A 27,865-nucleotide genomic window follows, 5' to 3' on the forward strand; every position below is an offset into this window, starting at 1 on the left:
GGGCAATGGCTGCAGAATCCCAACATATGGATGCCCTTACTTCTCGCCGCTCTCCCCCCTCCCCAGCCGAGTGAAACCAGCCCCGACGTGTGAAAGCTGTAATTGCAGGTAATCCTCCAGCACTGCGCATGGTTTGAATTTGGCAGAGCAGGAATGTGGAAGGGAGAAGGGGAATTACTGCCCAGACGTGCTGTAGGGCCAACATCTGCACGAGTCATCAGTGCACATCTGGCTGCAGCAGCCTGTGCTTGTAGCCCAGCCGGTCACTTTTTAGCCCATTGGGTCTGTCTCAAGCTCCCACTTAAGGGCAGGACATGGACACCCTGGTACTGGGAACCTTAGACTGTTGGAGGAATTACTTCCTTCACCTGCTATTGCTGCTGATGTTGAGTGGTCACTCAGACCTGGGGTGCCATAGTTTTTGTATTTGTAAAATAGATTTAGGCTGTCTGAAGTACCACACTCAAGGGTACCCATCTCTATATCTTCTGGAGAGAAGAGTGCCTGTGGCACCCTCTTCCAGGTTTGCTTAAGGCTGGCACTGCTTTAAAACACCCCCAGTGAGATGCTGGAGCAAAGGAGCAAATTCCTGCCTCCACATACAGCTGGGATCAATGAAGTGGGGGTCCTTGCTTACCTTCTGTTTCTCCTGAGTGTAGTCCCAAGAGACAGCAAGCTTTCTGCAGCATTTCTGTCTTGCAGGATCTGGCCTTTGCTAAGGAAGAAGCAAAGCAGGATGGGCAAAGTAGGACTCAAATGCTGTCAGTACCAGAGGGTCTTTGTTGGCTCCAGGTGCCCTGGACCCCAGTGATCTGTTTCCATTGAATAAGGATGGAAAGCCTCCATCACACTGACAAGATGTGCTCTTGGTAATTACTTGCATTTTCTGGCTGTGGCTGGCAAGCTTGTCCTGCACCCTAGGAAGGTTGCTGGGACCAAGGAAGAAGCAGAAAGGGTGGGGGACATGGAATGGCTTGGGGCACAGACAGGGGCCGAGGTCTTGGTGAGGGGAAGCTGGTTTATCCAACGCCTGTTTTCTGTGGCTGGGCTTGATCTGATGTCCAGTGAGAGGGAGGTTAGAGAGACAGGCAAGTAGCTGAAGATCCACCTGCTGCTGTGCTCAGGGTGAGGGCTGGCCCTGGGGAGCGCTCTGATTGTCTCATCCCTGATTGTTTCAAGCCTGCTCTGTCTCCTTGACAGAAAAGACCTGCTGAACCTTCTCATCCTGACCCTTCATCTCTGAGGTTTTGTTTGGAATGTGCATTGTCAGAGTGCAAATCCTTGCTGCCAGTGAGCCACAATGTGCTGGGGGCCTTTAAGCAGCAGGTGTGTGTTGTGCATCTCCTCACAAATACGGCTCAGCACCGTCCCTCCTAAGGAGCCTGCTTGGGGCTGACCCGGGAGCAAAAGCACCTTTTGGTCAGTCACTTACACCGCTCCCTGCTCTCCCAGCCCTCTGGAAAGCAGCCTGACCTCGTTCAGTGAGACAGCAAACACAGCCTCCTCCCAGGCAGGCGGATTCCCAGATAACCCCCCATCTTTCTGAGAGTAGTGCAGGCTTCAGAAGCATTGTCTCTTTGGAAATTAATTTTCCTGTCGATTTCCTTATTTCTCTTAATTGATGAGGGGCAAGTCTTAGGCACGTTGCCAGCGGCACCAGCCACAGCCTCCCGTAGGTATCAGTAGAGCCAAAAGCACTAGCACTGAGGGTTGGGGAGTGTAATGAACTCTCAGAGGACTCGTTGCAGCTCAGCCCGTGCTCTAGATTAGCTGAGGAATCATCTGGCCCAGCTATTAACTGTCCCATTTAACATCATAAATTATTAACCTAATTTTGAGGAGGGTCGGTGACGGATCACGCTGATTTTGTCCGCTTCTCTACAGCCTCTCAAACAGCCTGCTGGCGTGGAGTAAGCCATGGGCAGGGACTGAGGGTCTGTGCCTCCAGTGAAGGGGAAAGACAGGGCAGCACAGCCAGCTGGCTGCAGAAGGACCAGCTCTGGCTCTTCTCCCAGTCCAGTGGAGAGCTCAGCCTGAGCAGGGGGAGCCCCCAGAATGTAAGAGTTGCCCCAGGGAGGAGCAAAGCCACCCACGCCCCAACACATCTGCACTCATGTGGGGCACATCTGCGCCCCTGTGCATGGGTGTCCAGGACCTCTGCCCCTTGCTGGTTACTGGTATGTGCTGGCCACTCTCAGTGGAAGTCTTTAGCAGAGGCATTTTGTAGCTAGCTGAAGCTCTCTAGTTCGTATGGCAAAGGCCTGAAGTCAGGAGGTTTCTCTTCCTATGCTTATAGACTGGAGCTTGTTTGAAAAGTTTCCTTCCTGAGAAAAGTTTTAAATAGAATAGTGAGAAGAAAGTGGATTCTTTGGTATAGAAGTTTTAAACCTTTCAGAAGGGTTTTTTAAAGCCAACGGAAGTATAATGAAAATTTAAGGGATACCATCCTTTCTTTCACCTTTGTCTTTCTTTGAGAAGAGAGATATGTGCAGGAGGAAGGGGCTGAGAATTGCGCTCAAACCAGCATTTCTTTTTATTGAGTGAAAAAATTTTGAAATCATTTGGTCTGTTGAAAAAAACATACAAACCTGAAGGAGAGCAAGCTCTGAAATCCTTGTAAAATGCCTCTTTCATTCTGGCATCACCAAAAGGACTTTTTGTTTCCCTGCAAGCAGCTGTGCTGCTCGGTGCTGCCTGTCCGTGGTGTGCGAGCGCATGGCCCTGGGCTGGCCTTATGTGTGTCCCCAGGCTCTGTCCCAAAACAGGCATTTGGAAGTCAGCATTACCCCCAGTCCCACCCCGCTTCAAGGCTGTACAAGCTTCAGTGGCTGTAGGACCAAGCATCACTGCCACACATCTCCCTGAATGGAGGTGCTTGGGGTCAGGATTAGCAGGCTGAATTGGTGGTAAAACACACCCCAAAAAAACCCCAACACAAGCACAAAGAAGTGCTTTTCGTTGTGGTGAGAACATGGAAAAGTGTCAGAGTCTGTATTAAATTAACAAGAGCCTGTACCACTAACCTGCTCATCCCTGAGTACCCACCTACTAACCACAAATGCCTGTAGCTCATCGTGTGCTTCCTGCCATTCTTTCCCTTAAACAGTGAAACAGGGAGTCCTGAATTTGCAGACTCACAGCACTGGTGCTCTCCTTCTCCCTGTACTTGATGTCAGGCTTTACACACATAGAATAGAGGAGGAAGTCGCCTTTGCCAGAGGCCTGAACCTCATTGTGCACATGCAGTACAGACCCGCACAGGACTGATGGCCAGCACACAGATATAAAATACAGCGCCCTGCCATAAAACATGCACCGCTAGTCTATATATTTTGCAATCCCTTTAAAGATTTTTTTTCTTTAAACCCCTCACCCTAGCTCCCTCCCCGTTCTCCCCCCAAAAAATTATTATAAAGAATTATTGCCATTAGTACGTCTTTCCCAGTGAAAGGAGAAAATCGCCTCATTCATAATTTATACCCTCAATTACTATTAATAAAGAAATATTTCAGCAGAAAATCGCCTGGGAAAATTACACGTAACATTGCATTAACATTCTATTTGAACATTTTCATCACATTTGTTATAGAGTTAATAAGAGGGATATGCTCCCCTGACTTCTTCATGAAATTATGGGCTGCCTATGATAGTTTAATCTTTTAGACTTTATATAATATATTCACTTTACTAATTGAGCTATCCAAGGAGCAGTTAGGGATGTTCTTAAACGTGGAAGACAAAGTAATCAGGGCCGTGACTTCCTGACAAGAAGATCTTCTTCCGGAGATGAGGAGCTGCACGTGTGAGGGGCACACACGTATGTGTTTGTGTGCAGATGTGCCACTCCATTAGCCCTTCCCTTAATGTCCTGCCTGTATTTCAAAGTGAACATGAATGAAGGGTGGCGGCGATTTTCTGACTTGTGAAATATTCCCCAAAACTTCTATTTGTATTTCAGAGTGAAAGGGGGTCTGGTGAACTTGAGTAAAGTATTGTTTTGGGAATAGGAAATGCCTAGCATGGGAAGGGTTCTCCGGAGCAGCACTTCATGTAGACAAGCCTTTATGCTTAAATTCACCCCCACCCACCATCATGCACAGATCATCTCCAAAACTCTGGGCAAGGAGATGGGCTGGGGTGTACCACCCCTCTTCTGCTCTCCCTGGAGCTTCTGCTTCACCATGTGGTGCCATTCAGGACATACAGTGCAGAAAGGCTTCCCCCCACCCAGGGGTACAAACAAACCCAAAACTGGGTTGTAAGCAAGAAGTGAGGTAGGTGTGAGCAATGAGAGATAAGGAGGCACTTGGAAGATGGACACCATGACAGTGCCACCACGGGCATTGCTCTGGACAATCTATTTATCTCCAGAAAATGTAGCAACAGGAAGGTTTTGGTAGCTCTCTCTTCTCCTCCTGTGCCTGCAGCAACTGAAATCTTGGTCCAGACTCAGCTGCTCTTGGACCTTTCCTTGCACAGATGCAGCATTGGGCACTGAGATTTGAGCCCCTCAACCAGTTTAGGAGATGAACTCAGGTCAGGGTCTCTCTGTGAGATCCTCCTTTCCCCTCCATATGCACATGAGGGGCCCCTTATCACGAGCTATGATCCAGGGCTCCTGGTTTCAAGCAGGAGGCTTCCCAGGGCAAAACCAGGCAGTGTTTTGCACCAGGTCTATGTGAGAAAAGGCTGCATCGTCAGCTTGCTGGTGGTTGCTCACTCATTAAGCCTAAGTGGATGTAGCCCTCAGCAGGTGCAAAGAGGGATCCATCACTGCAGAGCAGTGGCCCTGCCCCTGGGGATGAGGTGAGCTTCTGTTCACTGCCCTGATAAAGGAGACTGCAGGAGCACAAGATGAGCCGCTTCATTTCACATCCACAAGGCTCTCATGTCCCCTCTGCATCCACCAAGACCAGGCATGGACATGGAAAGGGTGACAGGGCAGAAGGTGGCACACAGGCTCCTAGGCGAGGGTTCTCAGTCACCCATGAAACCACTCTTGTGACTCCCAGCATCTCCAAACTTGTGGCCAGTGCTGACAGCAAGCCAGAGGTTTAATGAAAAGCTTTCATGTGTTGGGATTCTTTAGAGGGAACTCATTAAACAGCAAATAAGAGCCTGGATGTTGCCAACTGAGTCCTGCCAAAAGGAGCCTCCTGCAGGTGAGGCAGACTGGGATGGCAGGAGACCCCCATGCTGGAGGGCAGGCAGGTGAGGTCCTGTCACTCTCCAGCATGGGGGACTGCATAGCCAGTGCATAGCATCAAAGATGGGAATGAGTGTGGGAAGAGTGCAAGGAGGGGGTTGGCAGTGAGCACCCCTCCTCCAGCTCCCCAAGGTTAGTCTGTTCACAAAGCCTTCAACCCATCACGTTTGGCCAGGCTCAGCAGTTCAGACTCCTGGAGCGACACCCAGTTCTGTCACCCAGAAGAGGAGCTAAACTCCTGCCAGCCTTGCCCTCCCAGCCCATGGGAGCCCATCAGGAAGAGAGGGATGGATGAGTGACAGCAAGAAAAAAAAGTGACTGCAGTGTGAGGTGTGGAGAGCAGAGCATCCAGGCATGGCTGCGTGAGCCGTGCAGCTCCTCTAATGCTTTCATGGTGGAGTACGGTTGTTCCCAGCTGGCTTCACATGGAATGTGCTGCACCCTCACTGCTGAGCTTGCAACCAACATTTTCCTGGGTGGTGGTTTGCCACCAGCCAGCACCGATGGAGGCTGTAGGCACCTGAATCACCATGGAACTGTGCTGGACAAGCATCAGCCCATGCAAGACCACATCTCCTCATTGCTTCCCAGGTGGGCAGGGGGCCACAGAGCTGCCGTGTGTGCAAGCACACGGGGAGTGCAGGGGGTTGGGCATCTTTCCAGGGACCACATGGGCAGCCTGGGAACTGTGGAGGCCAAGGAAGGTGAGGCTTGAACTGTCCACCCCAGAGATGGCCACTGCCTGGCCCTGGGCAGGATGGACCACACTGTAAACAGGACAAGGCTTGTAAACAGGGCTCCAGCTGGGATAAATTTAGTCCTTTGGGGTTGCAGCCCTGGCGCGGCAGGACACGGTGTCAGGGTATTGTCGAGAGGAGAGAGGGAGAAAGAAGCTGAATAAACAAACACAGCTTGTCCTTTTTTTTCCTTTTTTTTTTTTTGTCCCAGCGTTGTTGTTTCAGCCGGACAATTGCCCTGCAGATTGAGGGAACAGGCTGGAGTTCAAGTGAATTTGGCTTCCAGTGCCTCCCTTTTCACATTGTGTTTTCACATGAGAATGTATCCTGGCATATATGGGGAGAGTGTCCATAACTGTGTGTGTGGGCAACTCCATGGATGCTCTGCACACACCTTTGGGCTGGCCCACAGGGATAGGGGCTGCTTTGCCTCCCAGGTGAGGCTGAGCAAGTTGGCATCATCTCTCATGCAGGACTCGACTTTCTCCTTATGCACCAGACTAACACTCATGGGTGTCCAGGAGCACACATGCAAAGTATGTGTCTCCGTGGGTAGAGCAGCTCTGGAGGTGTCCCTCCACAGCAGAAGGACACTGTAGAGTTGAAAGTCTTTGCAGAAATCTAGAAACAGAGATCAGGACTCGAGTTCCTTTCCTCTTTTTCTGTCATAGGGTTTGGACAAGTCATATCCCCTTGACAAAATCATCTGTGATCTCAGGAGCAAAGGGCATGGATCTTCTCTTTCAGTCCTGCTGTGTGAGGACCTAAGTCTTTTTCTAAAGGCCATGTTTAGAGGCAGTCTAACTTTCACATCCTAATTTTATTTTTCTCACATCTTTCTCTGACACACATATACACACGCATGCTTCTATTGGAAAAACGATTTTAATACCCATGGTACATTGTCCTGGTGTGATATAAAATCCAATGACATGTGGCATTTGGAAAAGGTCACTTCCCCCATCAGGATTCATTATCCTACCTCAGCCTGGGAAGCCATGGGGTTGCCCCCTCCTCTGCGGACCCCTTGCCCCCTCCCCAGCTACAGGAGGTGAGCAGGGAGAGGGGATGAGGCATTGGGTGGCCATGCCATGGGCCTTGGCAGTGTCAGGCAGTTTCTGCACCGAGGGCTCTTGTTTCTCATTTGATGTCCCTGCCCTTCTGGGTGCCTTAATTTTCCTCCTGCCACAGAGCAAGAGGAGTTACAGGGATGTGCTGCTGGGAAAGCTCTGGGGGGTGCACAGGGCCGGGTTTCGCTTTTGCTTGCCTCCCCCTGCTCACTGCTCCCTGTCTGTTCCTTTCGAGTCAGAGCCAGCACCTGTGGTGCCCTCGCTCTGCATGGTTTCAGAAGAGAAACGCTCCTCTTCCCTGTTTTACTTGTTGAAATTTTTTGGCTAGGTTGACTGGGAAGTGCCTGTCTGTGTTGGTGCTCACTGCCACCTAGACAGAACTGAGAAGAGAAAGTGGAGAGGACATGGAAAGCCCAGCTCCTCACCAGCTTCCCCACCAACCATGGAGATGCTCGCAGCAGAGCAGGAGAGACAAGCTGTCCTGGGGTTCTTGAATGTTTTTGCCTTTCCTTGGATTCATTTCTGCTCAGTTTTTCCCAGGACCATCTTTGTCCACCTATGTCCAAGTATATCCACCTCCCCAAGCTGCTTCCAGCCCAACTTGGAGCTATTCCCTGGAAGTCAGAAGGGTGGAGGTCAAACTTGCTGTGGAGGCTGTCTAGGGGTTCTCGGGGATGCAGTCCCTTGCAGAGCAGAGCATGAGCTGTTCCGTGGGAAGGGAACTGAAAGCAAGGACTTTTCCACTTGTCCACTACCTACCTTGGGGCACCTTGGCCAAGTCGTAACCCTGTTCCCCACCTAAAAGGGAGGGGAGAGGTGAGGGTGGGTGCACTGAGCATGCAATGGCCTCCAGGCTTAATGGGAAGGGCAGGAGGTGGGAAAGGGGAGCAGGTTTTACTGGGGGGAGAAGGATTTTGCACTGGGGAGTGGGGTTTAATGCTTGATGAAGATGACTTCTCAGAGTGCTGAGGGTGATGGTGACTGGAGCCCCTTCCTACCACATAAACACCAATGAGTTATGGGTACCCCAGCCTCTAATTACGCAGTCAGCCCCAAATAGGCTGTGTCTAATGAGGCTGACAGACTAATATCTCAAGAGCCCTTAATGTGTTATCATCTCTTGCTGTATGACCTCATATTTATAACTGCTCTGGTGGGAGGTTGAGAAATGTCCTTCTCTTCCCCCAGCCCCCTCCCCAACTTCCCCTCCGCCAAAGCAGCAGCTCTTCAGCCTCATCTGTTAGGATCAGGAGGAGAGAGGTGACTTCTCTCCATCCATCATCAGAGGAGTTTGCACTATTAGATGATTAAAGATATTTTTTATAATATTTGGAAGAGGCTTTGAAATGTCTCTCAAACAGTGTGATTAATGCCTGCTTAACCCTTGCCTGGTCAGGACGGTGTGGTGGGGAGGCAGGTGCATCCCAGGGCAGGACTCCCTGGGCATCTCAGCGGTCACCCAGCCGTTGGGCACCCCAGGCCCTGACAAGGTGTGATTCATGAGCGTGGGGCACCTGCAGGAAGCTCCAGCCTCCAGGCAGTTCCTAATGCACCCGGGGACATTGTGGTTTCTGAGGCTGCAACGGTTGGGGCAGGAGGAAGCACTGTCTGCCCCCTCCCCAGCACTTACACAAAGAGGCCCCAGGGCTGTGCCAGTCCAGGTCTGCAAGCTGAACCATTCCACACTGAAGCTGTGGGTTTCAAGGAAGGGCAAGGAGGGGGAGTGAACAACCCTTGCCCATTCCTAGCTGGCCTGAGCTGGTGGAGTGCTTGCTTTCCTCATTTCCCTTTCTTTTTACTTTGTTGCTCCAGATGAAGTCTCTCCCAAAAAATCGTTGGCATCTTAGATGCTCCAGTAGGATCCACCTTTAAGGTGTTGCGACCTTGCTCTGAGTTTGCCCTGAAGACCCATGGGGCTGGTGGACACATTCACACTAAAATTGGTGTCAGCATTGTCTCGTATCTGCCAAAGGCAAAATTATTTGTGTTTCCTGATATTGGTTCCCATGGGGGAGTGGAGATTTGGCTTCAGATGGGGGAAGTATGCCCACCTCCTTTGATCACAGGCACAATGTTTCATAATCTCAATTTCTTGTCAATTGATTGCCAGATAGAAGCGACAACCAAAGAGGGCCCCAGGCGTCTGCAACTGCCACTCATCGTATGATTTTAACTCTCCCCCTCTGTAAGTTTGCATTATTTTCTTCTTCTTCTTGTTGTTATCTAAAGAAATCCCCCCTCCCTCCCCCTCCAAAAAGCCTCCTAGAAATTCCAACACCCTTGTTGATTTGGTATTCTATGTATAAATAGCTAAGAAGGGTTAATGCATGATTAATAGGTGTTTTATTAAAATGGTTAATCTGTCATTATAGAGTCAAAAGGATCAATAGATTTCTTATAATCATGGCTTAAAATCATCTTTAGCATCAATACTTATGGGCTTAAAACCCTGGACAGGGCCTTTAGAGGACCTGGGGGATCTCCTGTTAACTCCTTCCAACTCTTTTGTCACCTGAAATGTGACTGTTCAGATGGAGAAAAGCCAACACAGGGCTGCATATTCTGTTGTGGTTACCATCCACCTTATTACTGATGGGTATTAAAATTGCCACACCTGAGTGACAGAAAAGGGAAATGGAAAGAGGGAGAAACTGGGGATGCAGCTGGATAAATGCTCTTTATTGTAACAGTCAGCAGCACCTGACTGGAGCGAGGCTGTCTCTGATCCATTAGGTGCCTCTGCAAAGCAGCAAACACTGGCCAAGCGTCGCCCATCACAGCCTGGCTCCTTCTCTAAGGAGCACTGCCTCTACCCCAGGGTGAGGTGGGGGGATTCCAGCCTTGCACAGAGGTGAAGCTGTGCGCCTGCTGTGAGGCAGTGTGGCAGTGGCCAGGGAGGACTTGCCCAGTGCCATCCAAGTCACCTCAGCCCCAGGGGCTGCTTTTCTGGCAGCTGGATGATGGTGGGTCTGGTTGACCCAGCCCTTTGGGATGCCTGTTCCAAGCTGCTGTTTGGTAACTCCAGTGACACTGTGACAAATCCCAGAGCTGCCGACCCCCAGCGCGAGGTCTCTGCAGGAGGAGGTGCTGTTTAGACAGGCTGACATGCGAGCATCTGAGCCAGCCCAGGCAGGGGGAGTGCACCCCCCCTCTGCCCCCTCCCTGCCCGACACAGCATCCTCTCCTCCAGCAGAGGAGAGATCCAGAGGTCATGCAGGGGGTCTGTGGTGCAGCCTGGACAGCAATGCAGAGTGCTGCAACAGCGACTGGCACTGGCAAGTGTTTCCTGAGTGATTTTGGGAGCCTTGGCTGTGGATGTTGGCTACACCACTCATACAATGGAGACCTAGAGTTGCTGCCTAGTGAGCAGAGCAGATATGGGTGTGCTGGGACCAATCCTGGTGGCCTGAAACCCTCCTTGTGTCTCCATTTCTCCCTCCCAGGTGTATTTGTGCCATTATTGTGCAGCCCCTGGCAGTACAAGCCAGCCCAAGGTTGGAGACTCTCACTCAGAGGCTGCTGGGAGCTGGTGCTCTCTGATGATTTGGCCATGCAGAGTTACTCTGCTGCAGCCCCCCCTCCCTCGCTTCCTTGCCCTGCATAAGGGCTCAGCCCCACTCCCCACCAGCTCTGCTCCCTGCCCAGCCCCACAGCCCAGGCCAGCCAGCTGGGTTCAAACCAGTCAAGATGAGATAAAGGCAAATTCACCCCATTACTTTCCCTTTGTCTTCCCTGCCTGTCCTGCACTCAGGCTGGCTTGAACAACTCCTGCTTCTTAAGAAATCCCAAGTCTGCCCCATCCAGCTGGCAGGTGTGTGCCTGGCACAGGGATCTCAGCCTGCCTGGAGGATATAGATGCCTCCACCTCCCACCCCCACCAGTGCTCTGCATGGAGTTGGGCGGAGATTTTCCAGACTCCGAGTCCAACCCTCTCCATCCCTGTCTCATTGCTTATTTCTGGGCTATTATGTTCGACAGGGAGAATTTGTTTCTGTCCCGAGCAGATCCCCGGACAGTTTCAAACCTCTGAGGATTTATCATTTTGAGCTTTTGTTTGTGGGTCTCCAGGACCCTCTGCCCCACAGCCAAGCCCATATGTTTCTCTGTCTCCTCCATGGAGCCTGCTGGCCCCCAGGAGCACTGACCCTTCTCTTCCCCAATGGATGTCCAGGCATGCAGCTTCCCCACACCGTGGTCACGCACATGCATGCAAAGGCTTCTGCTGGGGGCAGGATGCTGCAGTCACAGAAGAAGGGGACATGTCCATCCTATCGACCAGGAACGTGATGGCTGTGGCTCTTTCTGGCTTTGCTTTCCAGGGCTGCCAAGGGAGGTGGCCCAGGGCAGAGCACACTGGGCTCCCAGCACAGGAATCCCCTTAGATCATGTTCAGCCCACCCTGAGACTGATGTGCAAAGCCTGGGCTTCTCCCCTTGCAGCCCCCAAATTGCATCCCTGCTTGCCTCTCTGCTCTACAGCAGCTAAGCAGCTGGGAGAGCTGGGCACAAGCAAGGTGTGACCTCCCTCGCTTGTCTCAGGGGTCAGCAGGGACATACCCTTGTGTCTAGTACAGCTGAAACAGCAGCAGCTGCCTGTTCCGAGTGACAACACGGTGACAGTAGGAGCAACTCTTCATCTAAGCAGATGTTCAACTGCCCCATGACCAGGGTGGGGAGCATTTGGGGTCGCTCCCAACAAGTTCAGGTCTATTAGGACAGAGCTATTGACTGGCATAGTTAGCGACTGGGGCTGTGTTTCCAAATCACTGCCACTGCTGTGTTAGATGGGACCCCACTTGTCACCAGCCCCCCTGCTCACTCTCATCCTGTCCCAAGGCCACTGTGTCAGTGACAGAGAGCTGCTCTGGAGGGCAGTGGAGTGTGACAGAGAAGGAAAAGGGTGCAGGGCTGGTCCACCAAAGCACCGCCCCTGCAGCCCCATCCCCTCCCTGGCTGCCCACATTCCTCTGCAGCAGCGCCAGGAAGGGGGGGGGACCAACCTTTGGCATGTTTATTGACACTCCCTGAGTTCATACTGTGACTCTACAATCTTTCCGTGAGATTATTAAGAATTAATTGATCACTTTTATATTCCCCCCGATACCCGGTGCTGCTTTGCGACAGGCGGCAGGAGGAGGGAAGGGAGGCGGGAGGAGGGTGGGGTGTGTGTAAAAAACACACTGATAAATGTTAATTACTCTTTTACAGCCCTTGTCAAATTCCAGAGCAAGTCGTAAATTCATTAAACTCTAACGGATTAAGCACATGCAGCTTATTTAGTCGCCATAAACAAGATCATTTGGATGTTGATTTTCCCCTTTTTATTGCTGCAGCAGAAAAGGGGAAAAAAATCAGATGAGGGAAGCAGTTGGTGGTTACGAGGGAGTCAGAAAAGTTTGGATTTATTTCATATCTTGTTTCCTTGCTCTGTGGCAGCTCTTTGTAGTGTATCAGCCCTCGGGTTGTGCCAGGGCAGCGTCTTGCTGGGGAGTCTGGCCATCCCAGGAACCAAGCAGCATGGACAGCCCTGGGATGGAAGGTGTCCATGTCCTCTCCATGCTCCAGCAATGCCTTCTTAGTGCTGAGGCTCTTAAAGACCCAAGCAAAACCTGGATGAGCAGAAATGGGATGCTTGAAGACCTTTCAGTGATGTTTTTGGTTGTGATGGCTGCTCTGCTCTCAGTCATGCTGGGAGGTCTCCAAGGGTAGGTTGTCTCCAGGAAGGCTCATCCCGGCCTCTGGGATGCAGGAGTCTGCCTTCAGCCACTCTGCAAGGGATTGTGCAGGCCGAGTTAGCATAGAAGCAGCTCTGCTCATTCTGGGATGTTTCAGCTCATTTAATGCTATCCCCAAAGTGCTGACTGTGCCCAAGTGAGTGAGATGACCCCAGCCAAGTGAGAGAGGAGAGAGGGAAGGGAAGCCATGCTGTTGGGCAGGGACATGGTGCCTTTGACTGCTCCAAACACGGGAACGTGGCCCGAGGTCTGCCAACCCGCCCGGTGAGCTTGCCATCCTCTACTTGCCTGTGTTAATGATCCAGGCTGACCTCCTGAGCTGTGGGAGTGGTGGAAGGAGAATGAGAGGAGGGTCATGGAGATTAATTAATACTCAGGACTCTAATTATGAGTTTCTTCAGCATTGGATTTCTAATGAGGAACAGGCACTGAGGCAGCCCTGAGTCCTGCTGCCCCCCAGCTGGCCCTGCTGAAACACCTCCTGCCACCTTGCAGGAGTGGTTTTACTGGAAAGGGACAGCAATTAGTCCCTGGGCACCAGGGGCTCCAGGTTGTGTGTCCAAAACGTTGCAGCTCCGGGGCTCCAGGTTGTGTGTCCAAAACGTTGCCACACTGCTGCATAACTCTGTCCATGCCTTGGGCTGAGCGTTGGAGACCTGCTGCCGTCCTTAACACGCCCAGCTCCCTGCCTTGGTCCAGTGGGACAAGAGCAGGAGGTGGCCTGGGGGACCAGAGGTCCTTGGTGGGTGTCACAGCCAGGCTCTGTGCAGTGGAGAGTGCTCTGCAGGTCTGGTGCTGGCAGGAGCAGTGGCACGGCTGGTTCTGTGGTGCTGGTCACCCATCTCCAGTAGTGCTGGCCTTGGGACATGGCTCTCCTTCTCCAGCGTCTCCCAGCCTCCGGCAAGGCTGTGCTCACCAGGAGCTGCAGGCAGCCGTGCACTGCAGGCAGCAGAGGGAACTCTAAACACCTCACTGGAGCTTGCTGCCTGGCTGCTGCCAGAAAAATTTCGGGCTTTCACTTCAGAGTCCTCGGCAGCTCTTCACCTAAAGGAGGTGACCTGGGCACTGGAGGGATGGCTGACTTCCTCCCACCCCATCTTAACCCATCTCTGAAACAGGTACACACCCAAAAGGCTGAGCTGTGAGAACATGCCTAACTGCCCCAGCCCTGCTCCCCTCTCCATTTGCTTCTTGAGGGGCAGAGGGAAGGAGAGGAGCTGCCAAAGGGCTCAAATAGGACAGCAAGAAGCTGCCAACCTTCAGAGCCCCATTCCCAGCAAGCATTTGCCTCCCTCAGCCTTCACAGCAAGTACAATGTGCACAGATAAGTGCCAACAGAATCATCCCTGCCTGTCAGATCCCTCCATGCTTTCCTGCTGTGTGGAGGTGCCCTCCAGAGATATCCCTGGGGTTCTGAGCGCAGGCGGGGCATCCAGGGGTTAACGGAAGGAGCATGTCCCATGCTAAGCAGTAGCTAACAGCCACCAGCTAATAACTTTATGGCTTCAAAGCAGGGCATTTATCATGCTGAAGTTTGTTTATGCACTAGTTACATGGCACATTATACCAGCACTGTGTTTGGCTGATAAATTCTCCATGACAAGTGAGGCTACCAATGGGGGCTCACCAAGTCCAAAAGACCAGTAGCTTTTTCCTGAACTCTGCTTTCCGAGATAAGGGTGTTTTTTCCCTCTTTTGTTTTGCAAGGAGGAAAGAAAAAAATTAGACAACCTGTAAACTTGGAAAAAAAAAAGGAGACTTGTATTGGGTAAGTTGCCCAGTGCCATGGTGCCCCAGTGGGGGCAGAGGAGAAGGTCCTGGTCCTGGTGAGGACCAGGTGAGCTGTGTTGGCAAGTGATGCTTATGGGCCTGTGGGCTCGTTGGGCATATACTGAGTGGGCACTGAAAGGCTCTGGGTGTCTCCAGGAACAGCCTATCTCAGTCCTGTCTGCATTAATGGAGGGTATTTTATTTTGCAGAAGTGTTAGAAGGCACTCCGGCAGCCCTCTGGTTCTGCACAGTGTTTCTAAAATGAGCCATAATCGTAGCATTTGTCACTATTTTGAGGTTGTGCATGTGCGCGATTTGTTACAGCTTCGACACAGCTGCTGTGTTCCCCTGTACGTCTTGCTCTGGGTTCAACTGCTTTAATGCCACTAATAATAATGACCTTCGCATTTCTGGTTTGCTCTATCACAGGAGCCAAACCCACTTCGCAAACATTAACAAGCTCGGCCTCCCAGCTCCCTGCAAACATGATCGGTCAGGATTATTTTTCCTGCTGCAGTGGTGGGGAAACTGAGGCATAAAGCAAAGAGCGTGCTGATCTGAGCCCACTCAGAGGGGAACCCTTTGCTTTAGCCAGTAGACGTCACCCTGCTCCAATTTTGACCAGCACAGACTTTCGTAGTCTCACCTCTGGAGCAAGGCCTGGGGCTGGTGGGATGTAGTGAGATGGATCCTGAGGCCAGGACCTACGTCTGAAGTGCCACTGAGGGTTTGTGAGGCAGCAGCTGTTCCTCCTGCTGGGGAGTGGGACACGCACTTTAGGGATTGTGGTGTGCCAGCTCATCCTGGCCTCTTCCTGTGGAGCCATGCCCACAGTGCTTGCCTCCCTGCCCTGCTGCAACAAGAAGAAAGCCCCCACCATGGTCCAGCATCCAATGCCTAGGCAGTGGATATGTGGGTGCCCGGCTCCCTGCATGAAACATGCTCCGATGTGCATCCACAGGGGCTGCCCAGGGAGGGCATCTTGGTGCATTTACCTGTGCACACACACAGGTGTGCATAAGCACAGATTGCTGAGTGCACTGGCTGCATCTCCAGCTCCAGTGCTGTGTTAGGATCCATCCATGGCTGCCCATCCGCATGGGCGTCCCCGGACATGTAGCCGTCCCAGCCTGTGCATCTCTGGCTGCATCCCTGTGGCATCCCCAGCTGTGTACCTGTGCTGGTGTGCGCGGCCGTGGATCTGCTTCGGTGGCTGCATGCAGTGGCCCCTGCAGGCTGTAAATACTGGCAGTGTGGCGGGGAGGTTGAGCGATTTATGGCTCAAGGTCAGGCCCGTGAATCATAAAAAGGTGTCGGAAGGAGCATTAACTCCTAGCCTTCACTTGGTCTCTGTGTGGTTTCAGGCGGGGCCCCGAAGGCAGTGATTAAAGGGTGCACCTTCCCCTTTCAGTTTTACGGTAAAAGGAAAGCAGTAAATTAGAAGCCCACAGGCTGGGGCAGGCCAGGTCCCGCCAGCACAACAGCTAAGCAAGTACCTGCCGTGCACCCCGAGACTCCGCTGCTGGCTCTGCACATCCCCCCCCGGCACAGCCCCCACACAGCTCCTTCCCATGGCAGTCGCTTTCCGAGGAGCAGCGTCCGGCCATGTGGCAGGCATGGCAGGGACATCCCTCCATCCTTGCCCAGCAACAGTTTGGGGTGGCCGGGGGTGTTCAGCCCCACTCACCCCACAGAACAGCAGCACCTCTTGCTCTGCACCTTTTTATGACTCCAGCTGTAATTAACTCCAGTAATAGAATTTTTTAAAATCCAAATAGATATAATTAACGTTTAATGCCCCTGTTTTCTTGCGAATTGTCAGGACTATTAAGAACGGAGTATTGATTGAAGAGGCAGATGTTTCTGCTGCTGAGGTGGGACTGCTGAGACAGAGGCAGAGAGCCCTGACAAAATGGTCGAGTCCTGTCGCACATCTGGACCTCAGGACAGTGAGTTGGGGCTGGGGAGAGTTGGGGCAATGTCCAGCACTGCAGGGCTGACCCTGGCCCAGGGAAGCAGAGAGGAAGGGATGGACAGTTCTCCTATTTTTCCCCGCCACTCAGTTATAGGTAGCCTCCAGCGCTGTGGCCTTTTTTGAGCACTCAGTCATGGGGCATTGCTGCCAGCATATGCTCTAAACTCACCATCTCCTGGAGAAGGGCTTTCAGGGACAGAGGTGTGAACACACCTTGTTCCATTCTCATCCCACATCCTGCAGCTGACCCAGTTTGCAGCTGTCCTGGCACCCTGGCTCGTCACCACCGCCATCTGCCATGAGACACAGGAAACAGCACCTTCCCTGAGCTGCTGCTGCTGCAGCCAGTCCTGATAAGGCGCCGTACGAAGGGCTGGGCCACTGCCAGACTGATTTCTCCCAGCTCCTGACAGGGCTAGTACACATCTGCCCCAGGAACACTGCAGGTACTGCAGCCCTTCTGGCCCTGTTTTCCAGTGGGAAGGCTGGGACTGGGCAAAATGAAGAATGCAGTAACATGCTGTGCCCCTGTCCCTGGGCTGGATTGAGCATTAGATGTCTCTGAGGAGGGGAGGAAGGGAACTTTGCAGGGTGCCAGGAGAGAAAATACTTCTCCTTTCCCTTAAAAAAATGTGCTTTTTCCCCTGGGGAATGGCATTGCGGAGCCCTGGAATTGACGCAGCTGCCAGAGGTGATGGATGGCACCAGCTGATGGAGCAAAGCGGGTCAGCAGAGCAGAAACCAGCAGGCACAAAGAGGGAGCATCCCTGCTAACCAAGGCAGGCGGTGACACCCTGTGCCGGGGCTGGGCCCACAACAGCCCCCTCTGTGTTGGGCTGGAGAGCCGGCACAGCTGGAGTACCTGGGGTGCCATCCTGCGATGCCCCCGGCTTCACCCTGACTGCACCCGCCAACAAGAAGGGCCTTTCTTCGTCTCCACACAAGCCCTGATTGTTCAGATGCTTCCCTTGCCACTGCCTTGTCCTTCTGCCCTTCCCAGAGACAGTTCTGGGAGGAAATGGAGGATTTGCAACATCTGCATGACCAGAGCTGCTGGGACTTCAGAGTTTCAAAAGGAACTGAGACTCCTCATGTTTGTCTTGGTCCACCAGTTTGTCTCGGTCCCCTCAGCAGCTCCAGACCAGGACATCTCAGTTCTCTCAGCAGCTGTGCTGTGTGGCTGTGCAAGCCCACAACCCACCCTATCTCAGTTTCCCCACCAGTGGCTGAAGTCCTGCTTCACCTTTGCAGATGTACGGCAAAGACTGCGTGCATACATTTGAGCCAAGGCATCTCCAAATATTGGGGACCTGCAGTGCCAACTTCCCAGGGCAGTTGTGCTTCCAGGTCCTCTGCCTTCCCTCCTGGGCACACAGGACTGTGCTGGCCATCTCACAGATGAGAAGGGGGAAACTGAAATGTGGAAGCCTGGGCGTTGTGAGTCTTGGAGGACTCTCCAAGAAGGGATCTGGCCACCTTTTGAGGCTGGTGGGAGGAACTGAGTTTTTGTAAATGGTGGAGGCAGTGGTTGCAGACAGAAATCAAAAGACAAGGCAGCTGTGTAAAATCAGCCCAAACATCACTGAAACTTGTGTGCAGTCTCTGTTTCTTCTGAGAGACATAGAGAGAGCCTCTGGGCAGGGGATGGGACAGCAGCTTGCAGTGATGCCAAGGGGATGCTGGCACTTGTGCTGTGACTGGGGCTTACAGACACCCACTCCAGCCCAGAAGCTCCTTGGTCTGCCAGCAGGAAATGTCTTCTCCTCAAACATTGTCCCCATCAGCCGCCCATGGGAGGGCAGGTTATGTCCCCCTCAAGCATGGGTGTGTGGGTAGGATCAGGAGGAGATCTGAATGAAGGCAGGCCACATCAAGTTGTAGAAAGTAAGAGCTCTTTGGAAGGCTGGAGGAAAACAGGATGCAGTGAGTCCCAGGCTTGAGACTCAGGACTGCAGGATGCTCCCTATCTCTCTTGTGGGGTCAACAGGACCTTTACTTTCCTTTCACCCAAGCCCAAGGAGGAGAAAAAGCTCCTGCCTCAGCTGGGAGGCCGTACTTTTTGTTCAGATCCCCTTGGACAGAGGCTCAAAATGTCCTCCAGGGATGCAGAGCTACGTTGTCCCTCTTGCTGCTTGGGGATACTGAGCATGTCTCCCCAAGATGCGTGTCAGAAATGAGCCCAGGTGTCCTGGCTGTGATCCCATTCTCTGTCTCCAGCTGAGGAATGTATCTTAGCTGAAGCTGCTAGGCTGAGGGATGTATCTCTGGAAGGATCTGAACCCTGAACTGTCATCTCTGCTCTCCAGCAAACCCAGCTGCTGAGTCCCTGTGCTGCACCAACTGCTGCTCCAGGAGATGTGAGGAGGAGGAGGAGGAGTGCAGGAAAGGGGCTCAGCTTCAAATCGATTCTGAGCACTGTGATAAGAATCTCTTATCACCCTTGTCATTGTAAGGGCTGGGACCGAAATGCTGGGCTGAGTACAGTCAGATTTTTGCAGACCAGAGGTGAGGAGGAGACAGAGCACAGCAGGGAGCAATTTTGGCTCTGGAATGAGTTCCCCGGGCTTTGAGAACCTGCTTGCTTTCCAGTGACACTCTAAACCAGCTTTCTTTTCCCAGCCTTGGGGCTGCCCCCAGCTCCTTTCTCCAGCTCTTTCCAAAGAAGAGGAGCTCCTGGTGACACAGATGAAATGCAGTGAAGGAATGGGTCCAGCACATCCAGACCATGCATGGTGGTCAGGGGCACACAGAAGAGTAGTCCTGGGGGCTGAATATTGCCAGGAGACTGAGAGTGAAAGGAAGAACTGGGAAGTTCATGCTCCCACGCCTGCAGCGTCCTCCAGCTTCTTCCCACCTTCCCCTGATCCGGGCTCATCTCCATCCTTTTAGGGGGTGCAGCACAGGAACAAGACAGGTGCCCAGGAGCCAGTGGAGCTGGCAGGGATGTAGCAGGGCTTTCCAGGCCTTTGGGAATTCCCTCTGTTCCCATTGCTGTCCAAAAGCAATGGGTAAGGAAAAAGGAGCTGCTAAGGTTATGTACTCCAGGTGGTATTAGACAACATAGTGATAGCACAGAGTACCCTCAGCTGTAGGAGGCTCTCCAGGTGCCCTGCTGCATGTTTTGCCTTTAGCCCCTCACGCTTCTTCCCTGCGTTTATTAACAACTGTTGATTGGGATTCCAAGGTCATCGAGCCTTGCAGAGGTACAGATAAAATCTAAGTCTGCTGCAGTCCCCTGCATCTCTGGCCCCACCAATCCCCCTATCTACAATCTCTCTCCCCCTGCTGAGTTTTCCTCTGTCAGACAAGCCCCAGAAGGTTAAACAGCAGCAAGGCCACTGCTCTGTCCTCCTCCAACAACTGTGCAGCTGGGGGATCTGTCATCTTTCCACCCTGTCACCCTGTTCCCCTTTGCAGTGGCTGTGTGGGATGCCCTGCTGCCAGGTGGGGATGGCCAGGGAGGGACCTCAGTACTGAGGTGGGCAACACTGTTCCAAAAGGCTTGCTGAGGGTCTGCAGTTGCCTGGGAGGCTTTGCTGCTGGCTCCACACTACTCACGTCAAAATAAACCTGCTTGAAAGACCCCATGAGCCCCCTGCACATGGGTGCCCTGCTGTTGGGAGCTCCTGGCCACAGTGAGGTGCCCCAGTGCATGGCAGAGCTGGGGACTCGCACACCAGGGGCTTTGTTGGGCCCAATAGTTGTTGTGCTAGAGAGGATGACTGAGCTATGGACTGGTTTTTCCTATCATGGACCAGATCCAGGTTTCATGGCTGCTTAGTGGTCAGGGAACTGGCCCACCACTCTCAAGAGACAGCTTAGGACTTGCACATTTAATTCCGGGAGGAACAGTGTCAGGTTGAGAGAAATTGGCCCCACCAGAGGATTTATTAATTTCTCCTTCCCTCTGCCTCCTCACAGGGGCTGTGCTGAGATCCTCTGCCTCAGAGTCATCTCGCTAAAGCCAAGGGGAGCTTAGTGCTTAAATGGTTTTCATGCCGCAGCGGAGTTTAGTGCTTGTCAACAAGTCCGAGGTCTTGCCGAAAAGCCTTGACAAAACACCAGCAGGGAGACAAGGAGAGCAGGCACCAGTGCTGGGAAGGGGAGAGCACATGAGCCAAATCTCCAAAGCACCTGCATATGTGGGAACATCACATACCCAGCTCCACATATCCCCACTAGCAAATTTGGCTGCCCCACACTCCAGCAAGAATTGTATTTGGCCCAGCTCTTAAGTTTAAACTTCATGGAAAAACCTTCATTAAACCTCACTAATGTGGAAAAGCAGAGCTGGCCTGTGGTTTTCAAGCCCTTGCTTTTGTAGGCTCTTGCAGAAATTGATGTACACTTATATTTTGTGTGCTGTATTCACCGGGATGCTTTTCCTGCCGAGGCGAGCCTGGAGCTGGTGGGGCTGAACACTGTTGCAGTAACGTGCTGGCTCTGCAGATGGGGATAGCAGAGCTCAGAAACTAAACCCGGCTCCAGATGCCACTGAAAAAGCTTGCCCTGCCTGGGGAGGACAAGGAAGACACCCTCACCTCCTCAGGCACCCCAGCTTACCCCGCTTGGAGGAGAAAACCTTAAAGTAATTTTCTTTCCTTTTGGGGAGCTGGATTTCCTGGCTATGAATTAGTCTGAGCATGGGATATAGCTCAGTTCAAGCTCTGGGACACAGATCTGGCACCGTGCGGATCTGGGAGGCACATGGCACAGGCGAGCTGGCAGTGCCAAGGTCTGGAGGCCACTCATTCTCTGGACTTCTGGGAAGCCACCCCACACCTTGGTGGCAACACGAGGAGCAAGGAAGCACGGGTAGCAGGGCAGGCTGTCCCCACCATGGGAATGCTGCAGCAATAGCAGCCCCCAAGCCACCTGCTCCTATGGGATCTCTGGCTGCCGGTGGGTCACCCAAGTCAAACGTCTGAGCAGGATTTGGAGGAGAGCTGGGTAGCTTTATGGGCAGTAATAGTATTTACAGCCCTGCTGGCTGAGGTGCTGATCCGGGGGAAGGGAGACCCCTCCCAAGCAAAAACAAAATTGCAACAGTATCTGGCCTCCAGCCTTCCCAAAGGCAGGACTGGCCCCATCCTTTTATTGGAGCATGCTTGATGGACCAATGCCCCATGAACCCGTGGGTCAATCCCACCTGGCACAGTGAGCATTCTTGTGCTGGTGAGATCCTCACCTGGTGTAAACTCACGCTTCTCCATGGATTAAGCCCTTCATTTTCATGGGAAGTGTCAAAGATTTCCTTTCCTCCCCCAACTCCATGGCTTCGCCCTGACATCCACAGTGACTGCCTTCCTTGGCAGCTCCCCTGCGTGATGGGCAGGGATGGCAGGCAGGTCTGTGCACACCCCACACTGTTTTCCCATCACCTGCCATAGGGCCCGTATGTTTTCATTTAGTCAACATAGGGGAAAGCTGTAAAACATATGTCTGCTTCCCAAGGAGAGGGAAAAAAATGACTCCAACAGCTTGGTCCAGTTAACAGCTTGGGCTCTTGACTCTGCAGTTGGCTTTGCAGGGACTTTGTTTCATGCTCCACATTAGCTGGCCCCCGTCTCTGGCTGCACCAAGGTGTGCATCTGTGGGAAGGGATATTTGGGGGCAAGGATGCTCGTGGGGAGAAGGATACCCCCAGGATCTTGGGGAGCATGGTGGGGCTGTGCTGCCCCTTGAGAGCAGGCAGGCAAGCGCATTTCCACCCCACCCTTTGTGGGCTCCTCCCAGCACAGCTCCCCATCCATCCCATACATTTACCTAACGCTAATGAGACGTATTGATTGGAATGATGGGATTTGTAAAGGTCGCAGGGTTAAAGTACATAAAACCAGCCTTTCTGGAGCTGCAATATCAGGGCCGATGGGTCTGGTGGGAGAGATTAAAGGCCTCGTGCTGCAAGAATGGAGAGAGCTGACAGCAATTACATTTCAGATGTGTGCATAGTTATAACACTCCCCCCCCCTTGCCTGTGGACAGGCAACCACGTCCCCACCACTACAGAGCAGGTCTCCAACATCCCCCATCTCCCTTTCAAAAGCAAGATTTCAACAGAGCAAATCCAGGAATGAAAGAATGAGAGAAAAGATGAAAGGGAGGGAGAAAGAAAGACTGAAGACCCCATTGGACAGGTCATGCCCAGCCCTGTCCCTCTGTTTTGTGCCCCTGTTTTGGGCTTCCCACCTGAGCTGTTGTGCCATTACGGTGTGCTAAAGGTGGCAGAATGTGAACTCTGAAAACACTGTGGTCTCTTTTGTTAGGGCAGGACTCCCACTACTGGTAATGAGATCATCTGGCAGGTCATTAGAGATCTCTGTCCCCCGGAAAGGTTCTTGCCCAAGGGCTGGAGGAGTCCAGACCTCCAGAAGCACAAATACAGTTGGCTGGAGGTTTGTCCCAGATCAGGATTAACAGGTCTTGGAGTAAAAGACAAATAAATCTGGACATCCCTTTTTCTAGAGGTGATTCTCAGCCACATGGGAGATACACAGGAGCTCTGTCTCTTGTATTCTGCTCTGGGATGCGCCCATAAAAGTTTATTCCTAAAGCCTCAGAGCCAGCCCAGGTCTGGTGGAGCCATCTTACTCCATCATCCCTCCTTGCAGGCCCCTCTCTACACCACATTTGTTTCTTGAGCCAAAACAGAGAGGAGCACTGCCAGGAGAGTTGTACCACCTGAAGGTGGTGTGCTTTTAACGTCACAGGTTCCTGCAGTGGTTATGATGTGCAGGGGAGTAAAATGTGCCTCGGGGTCTTTCCTGGGTCTCCAGAGGAAACACATAGAGACACAAGCTAGGCTAAGGGATGTGCTATGTTAAGGATCAGTGTTGACAATATCACTACACACAGAAACAGCTGAATTATCTCCATGAGTGACCTCCATTAGCCCAGCCCCAGACAGGAGGAAGCTCAGCTCAGGGACCTTTCAGCCCCAGCTCATCTTGACTTCACATCACCCACTGTTCCTCTCACAGCGGGATTAACACCAGAGACACCTGGGACTCGGGAAGCTTGGCTCCATCTGGCATCACACCAAGCTAAGAACATGAGCTGGGGCTGCATTCCCCCAGGGATGAATCCTAGAAGGGAAAAGAAGCCTTTTATCATGCAAAGAAAAGGCACATTGCTCTCTGATAATTGTAGCTGTGTCAGGCTCACAGCCTTTGCCTGGTGCCAAGGCAGGTCTTGGCATGTGATGTGAAGAACCAGTGATCTTCAAAACTCCTGCAGGGCACTTCTGCACAACAGCATTCCCCTGCTGCCCATCCACACATGCTGGAGATTTAAATCGTCCCCCGGAGCCCTGCCAAAAGGACTGCCCTGGGAAGCAGGGGCTTCCCCAGTGCTGCAGCTCATCACCAGGCACTCACCCATACAGCTTTATTTATCCCTCCTGTGCGCTCTCTTTCCCTCTCAGATGGTAATGAGTGGTTTGCACTGGGAACTAAATGAAGTTGATTGCCCACTGGTGTCTGCCATTAGTGGTAATTAGTTAAAACATCAGAGTATAAACAGTAAATTGGCTCTAATAATTAATACTAGCACTCAAGCATATGAGAGACACAGAGACTGGGAGAGAATCAGCAGCAAGCTTGTAAAATCAGCTGGGGCTGCTTTAATTAAAAAAGAAGGAATGTAAGTAACACAGTATTGGAAAAAGGACAAAAGTCATCAGGATCTTGCTCGTTAGGAGTGCGGTCGTGTCTCCTCTGTAGTGCAGCAGGGCTAAGGACTCACCTCAGGCCTGGGTACCTGCCTGTGCAAAATGCAGAGCCCACGGTGCAGAGGCTGCTGTATCCCTGAGACGCTGGGATGCCACTTTGGGGATGAGTTTTAGCCTTGTTGCCAGTAACCTGGGGCAATAGCGAGGACTGAAACATGTGAATGTGCTCCTACAGATGTGAGGATGAGGCAGACAGGTGAGATAATCCCATGGGATTTTTCAGGGGAGATCTGCTTGGATTAGAGGGGCTGGTTTATTTGGCTGCTCTCTGCTTACTAAAGGCATCATCCTCTTCTCTTTCTTTCAGTGACAGATTTGGCCTGAGGTGCCCTTTGGGGAACAAGGCGTGGATAGGTCCTGCTAGGGAAGGTTGGGTTTACTCTTAGAATATTTTTTTTTTCCCCACAGGTTTTGCCAACTTGCATCCTGCACCTTCTTCCAGCCCCCTTCTTTGCCCTTGTACACCTTCCCCTTGCTCTGGGAAGGCAGGGGCTTCTCATAGCTCTCCTTTGGCAGAAACACCTTTGCCCCTGAGTGCCTTCAAGACTTCATCTTAATGAAAAAGCCCAGCAAGAACCCAGCATAAAGCAGTGATACTGGTGGTGCTGGGGTGATGCTGAGCACTTGGGGCTCCTGGTGAGGGGGTACTGTGTGGCCCTCCCTGTGAAGGCAGGTGAGCTGGCCATGCCCCTCACAGCCCCTGGCTTGGGCAGAGGTGGCAGAGCAGCGTTTGGGGAGTAGGGGCAGGCTGCATGTATATTGCTATTAATCATCCCCATGTACGTTAACCATGCTAATGTCCTAAGTGACAATAGCCCATCTCAGCTCATGATTTAGGGTCTGTGAACGGAAGCTGGGCTCCTGGGAGTAAATGCGTGAATCCTCCGCTGGTACTAAACCTTCTAATAAATCTAACGCACACCAAAAAGCCCTGGGCACTAAATCCCAGAATCCGGTAATTGAAACCCTTACAGCTCTCAGAAAAAGGTAACTGGTGAGTGGAAGTGAGTGTATGTTTTTACAGAATATATATCCTATCTGCACCTGATTATCTCCAGCAGAGACAAAGGAAACCTGGTGCCTCCTCATAAAGCACTTTGTTCCACAGACTTTAGATAATACCTTTGAAAATAAGAACCAAGCAGCCTCGTGCTGCAGGGGTTGATGCTGTGCTCTGCAGACGTGAGTGTGCAGGAGCAAGGAGCCGTGGCTCTTTGCTGGATCCCACTGCTGTCCCAGCTGTTGGCAAATGCTGCTGGGACTATGGCGCAGACCATCTGTCTGCTGCCCTGGACTGCTGTACCTTGGTATCATGCAGGTCATTGGGCTGGCACGCCTGGGGACAGTCACCAACCCAACCTGGTTCACATGTGCAGTAAGCTGTTAGTACTGGCAGAGGAACATTCCTGAACTGTCTCTGTCCTCCAAGTTGTAGGGGCAGAGGAAAGGCAGGATGTTCTGTGGGGCTCAGTATCCCAGATGATGTGGAGTGGTGCAGGGTGGGTGGAGATTTTACCCCACCGGCTGGGTCTCCAGTGCAGGGAGCAGCTAGCCAAGCAGAAGCCCCTGTGCAGGTCTGATCCCACCTCTGAGAGCAGAAGCACAAGTATGTCCCTGTTGTGGCAGCAATGAATTCGGCATCCTTCCCATGGCTGGTGTGTTTCTGATAGCCAGTGCTGAGACTGTTGATCGTTTTGTTTACTAGAGAAAAGATCATGTTGGTGTTTTATTCTGCTTTTAATCTCTGTTACAGACCACTCTGTAACGCCTTGGCAGGAGACTTAATAAATATAGTCATTTGGATAATGAATGGTGATGATACAGGCGAGCTGGAGGGAGGGTGCAGAGGAGAGATGCTGCACCGGGCACCTGGTGGCGTTTGGAGGCAGGAGGATCATGTCCTCCTTGGATCAATCCTTCCCAAGGTCCTGCAGCCTCAGCTGGTGACTGGGACACAGGGGTTGCCCAGTGCTTTCCCAGTTCAGCATCCTTTGTTGTGTGAAGAGAGCTGAGAGTGGCAGGGATCGATGCAGACCCCAGTGTCCTGCCTGGCAGGAACCACAAGCCTGTCACCCACTGGGGGCAGGGATGTCTTGTGCCCTTGAACCCCGAGGAGCTGGGAGCTGTTTGTGTATGCTGCAGCACCATTTCATGCAGCACTTCTGTACAATGGCTTTCTGTGGGACATTTATCAGAAATGAGAGAATTGGGACTTTTATTCACTCTCTCCCTACCTTTCACTTTACTGCTGCCTGACTGTGCATCTGTATTACTGTGGATCATTCTTGCAGCCCCTCTTGCCATCTCCCACCCATCAGAATCCTGCATCCTTCTGACCATGCCTCTGCATAACAGCGCAGCTGTTTCCGAGTGAGCCAGTGCTGGGCAGTGAGCAAATGAGCTGTGCTGGCTGCCCACCTGCATCTCCCATCCCGGGGCACTGGCACTGTCCCCTTGGGACAAAAACAGCGCTGCCATTGCCTCTCCCCTTCCTCCCCACCAAGCCTGTGGGGAGCCTGAGCACCCTCATTTCTCAGGTCACCGCTTGGCTAATGGTCTATTAATTTGTTCAATTGTCCCCTGTGAGGCAAACTCAATTTCTGGCCAGGATTCCTCCCTGGCTGTCGACATGGTGATGGATAGGACGAGTGGCTGTCACCGCCAGCCCCGGCGCCCGCTCGGCACGCCGGGCACCCTCTCGGCTCTGCCTGCACCCTGGTGTGGCTCCAGCGGGACCAATCTGTCGCCTCATGCCCAAGGACCTGTCTCTGGCAATGAAAAATGACAGAAATATTTAAGGACAAATAACGTTTACAAACCCAATTTAAAATTATTATGGAAGGCCTTGGCTGCAGATGGGCTCAAGCTGATTCGTGGTGGCAATCAAATCGAATTTCCTTATCGTTGTATTATTTTAGGGCGTTATCTGGGCCCATAATGCAGTTATAAATTCAATTTCATCTGCGAGCATTCATTGTTTACTGTCGCCTGTTTGCTGGGGAAAATGTAAACACTTTGCAGCCCTCAGCTGCAAAATTAATTTCTGGCGGAAAACGGGAAAGAGGAAAAGAAGTGGAAGGTGCCCAAATAAAAAGAGAGAACAAGAAAGGTGGTGGCAGAAGTGCTGCCAGGCATGGCACAAGGGCTGGCAAGGGCGCCAGAACCATCCGAGCTGCTTGTACCAGTCAGCTGCCATGGCTGGCTACCACTTTGTTCCATGCTTGGGATGGCAGTGGCTGGGAATGCAAGGGGGTGGATGGGGATGGGCAAGGATTGATGGGGACAGGTACCTGGGTGGCACTGGCAGCTCTCGCCTCTTCTCCCTGCTGCCACATTTCTCCTCTGTGCAAAAGGAGGAAGAAAATACTCAATGACCTGATGGGGCTGCCAAGGGAAAGTTGAAGGTCTCCCATTAATTCCAGACTAAAAATGACAAATTCATCTTCTACGACAATTAAATGAAGTCAGTAATTGATGCTAATTGATCTTCAGCCGAGAGGGCTCTTACTGCTTTGCTGTGGTCTCCCTGATGCTCTGGCACTTTCCTCTCTTTCCTACTTCTCCTCCCTGCAGTCCCCTGGCCATGGGGATGTCCCCCAGGCCCCAACAGCTGCTCCTGCGCTTGCCCAGCTTGGCCAGCTCTA

The 27,865-nt window shown here is 52.3% G+C and overlaps 1 protein-coding gene across 6 annotated transcripts in view; it reads left to right on the forward strand.

The window, feature by feature from the left end:
* RNF220 (ring finger protein 220) overlaps nucleotides 1–27,865 on the forward strand; it is a 220,847-nt gene that overhangs the window by 80,879 nt on the left and 112,103 nt on the right. For 4 of the 6 annotated variants that reach the window (XM_032117589.1, XM_032117593.1, XM_032117590.1 and 1 more), the window contains exon 3: nucleotides 9,124–9,198. The exons of the other annotated variants lie outside the window; for them this stretch is intronic. In XM_032117589.1, coding sequence (XP_031973480.1) covers nucleotides 9,124–9,198 — 75 coding nt within the window. The remainder of the gene's footprint in view (nucleotides 1–9,123; nucleotides 9,199–27,865) is intronic. 6 annotated transcript variants of the gene reach the window in all.

Source organism: Corvus moneduloides, chromosome 9 (assembly GCF_009650955.1).
Source record: "Corvus moneduloides isolate bCorMon1 chromosome 9, bCorMon1.pri, whole genome shotgun sequence".
NCBI lineage: Eukaryota > Metazoa > Chordata > Aves > Passeriformes > Corvidae > Corvus > Corvus moneduloides.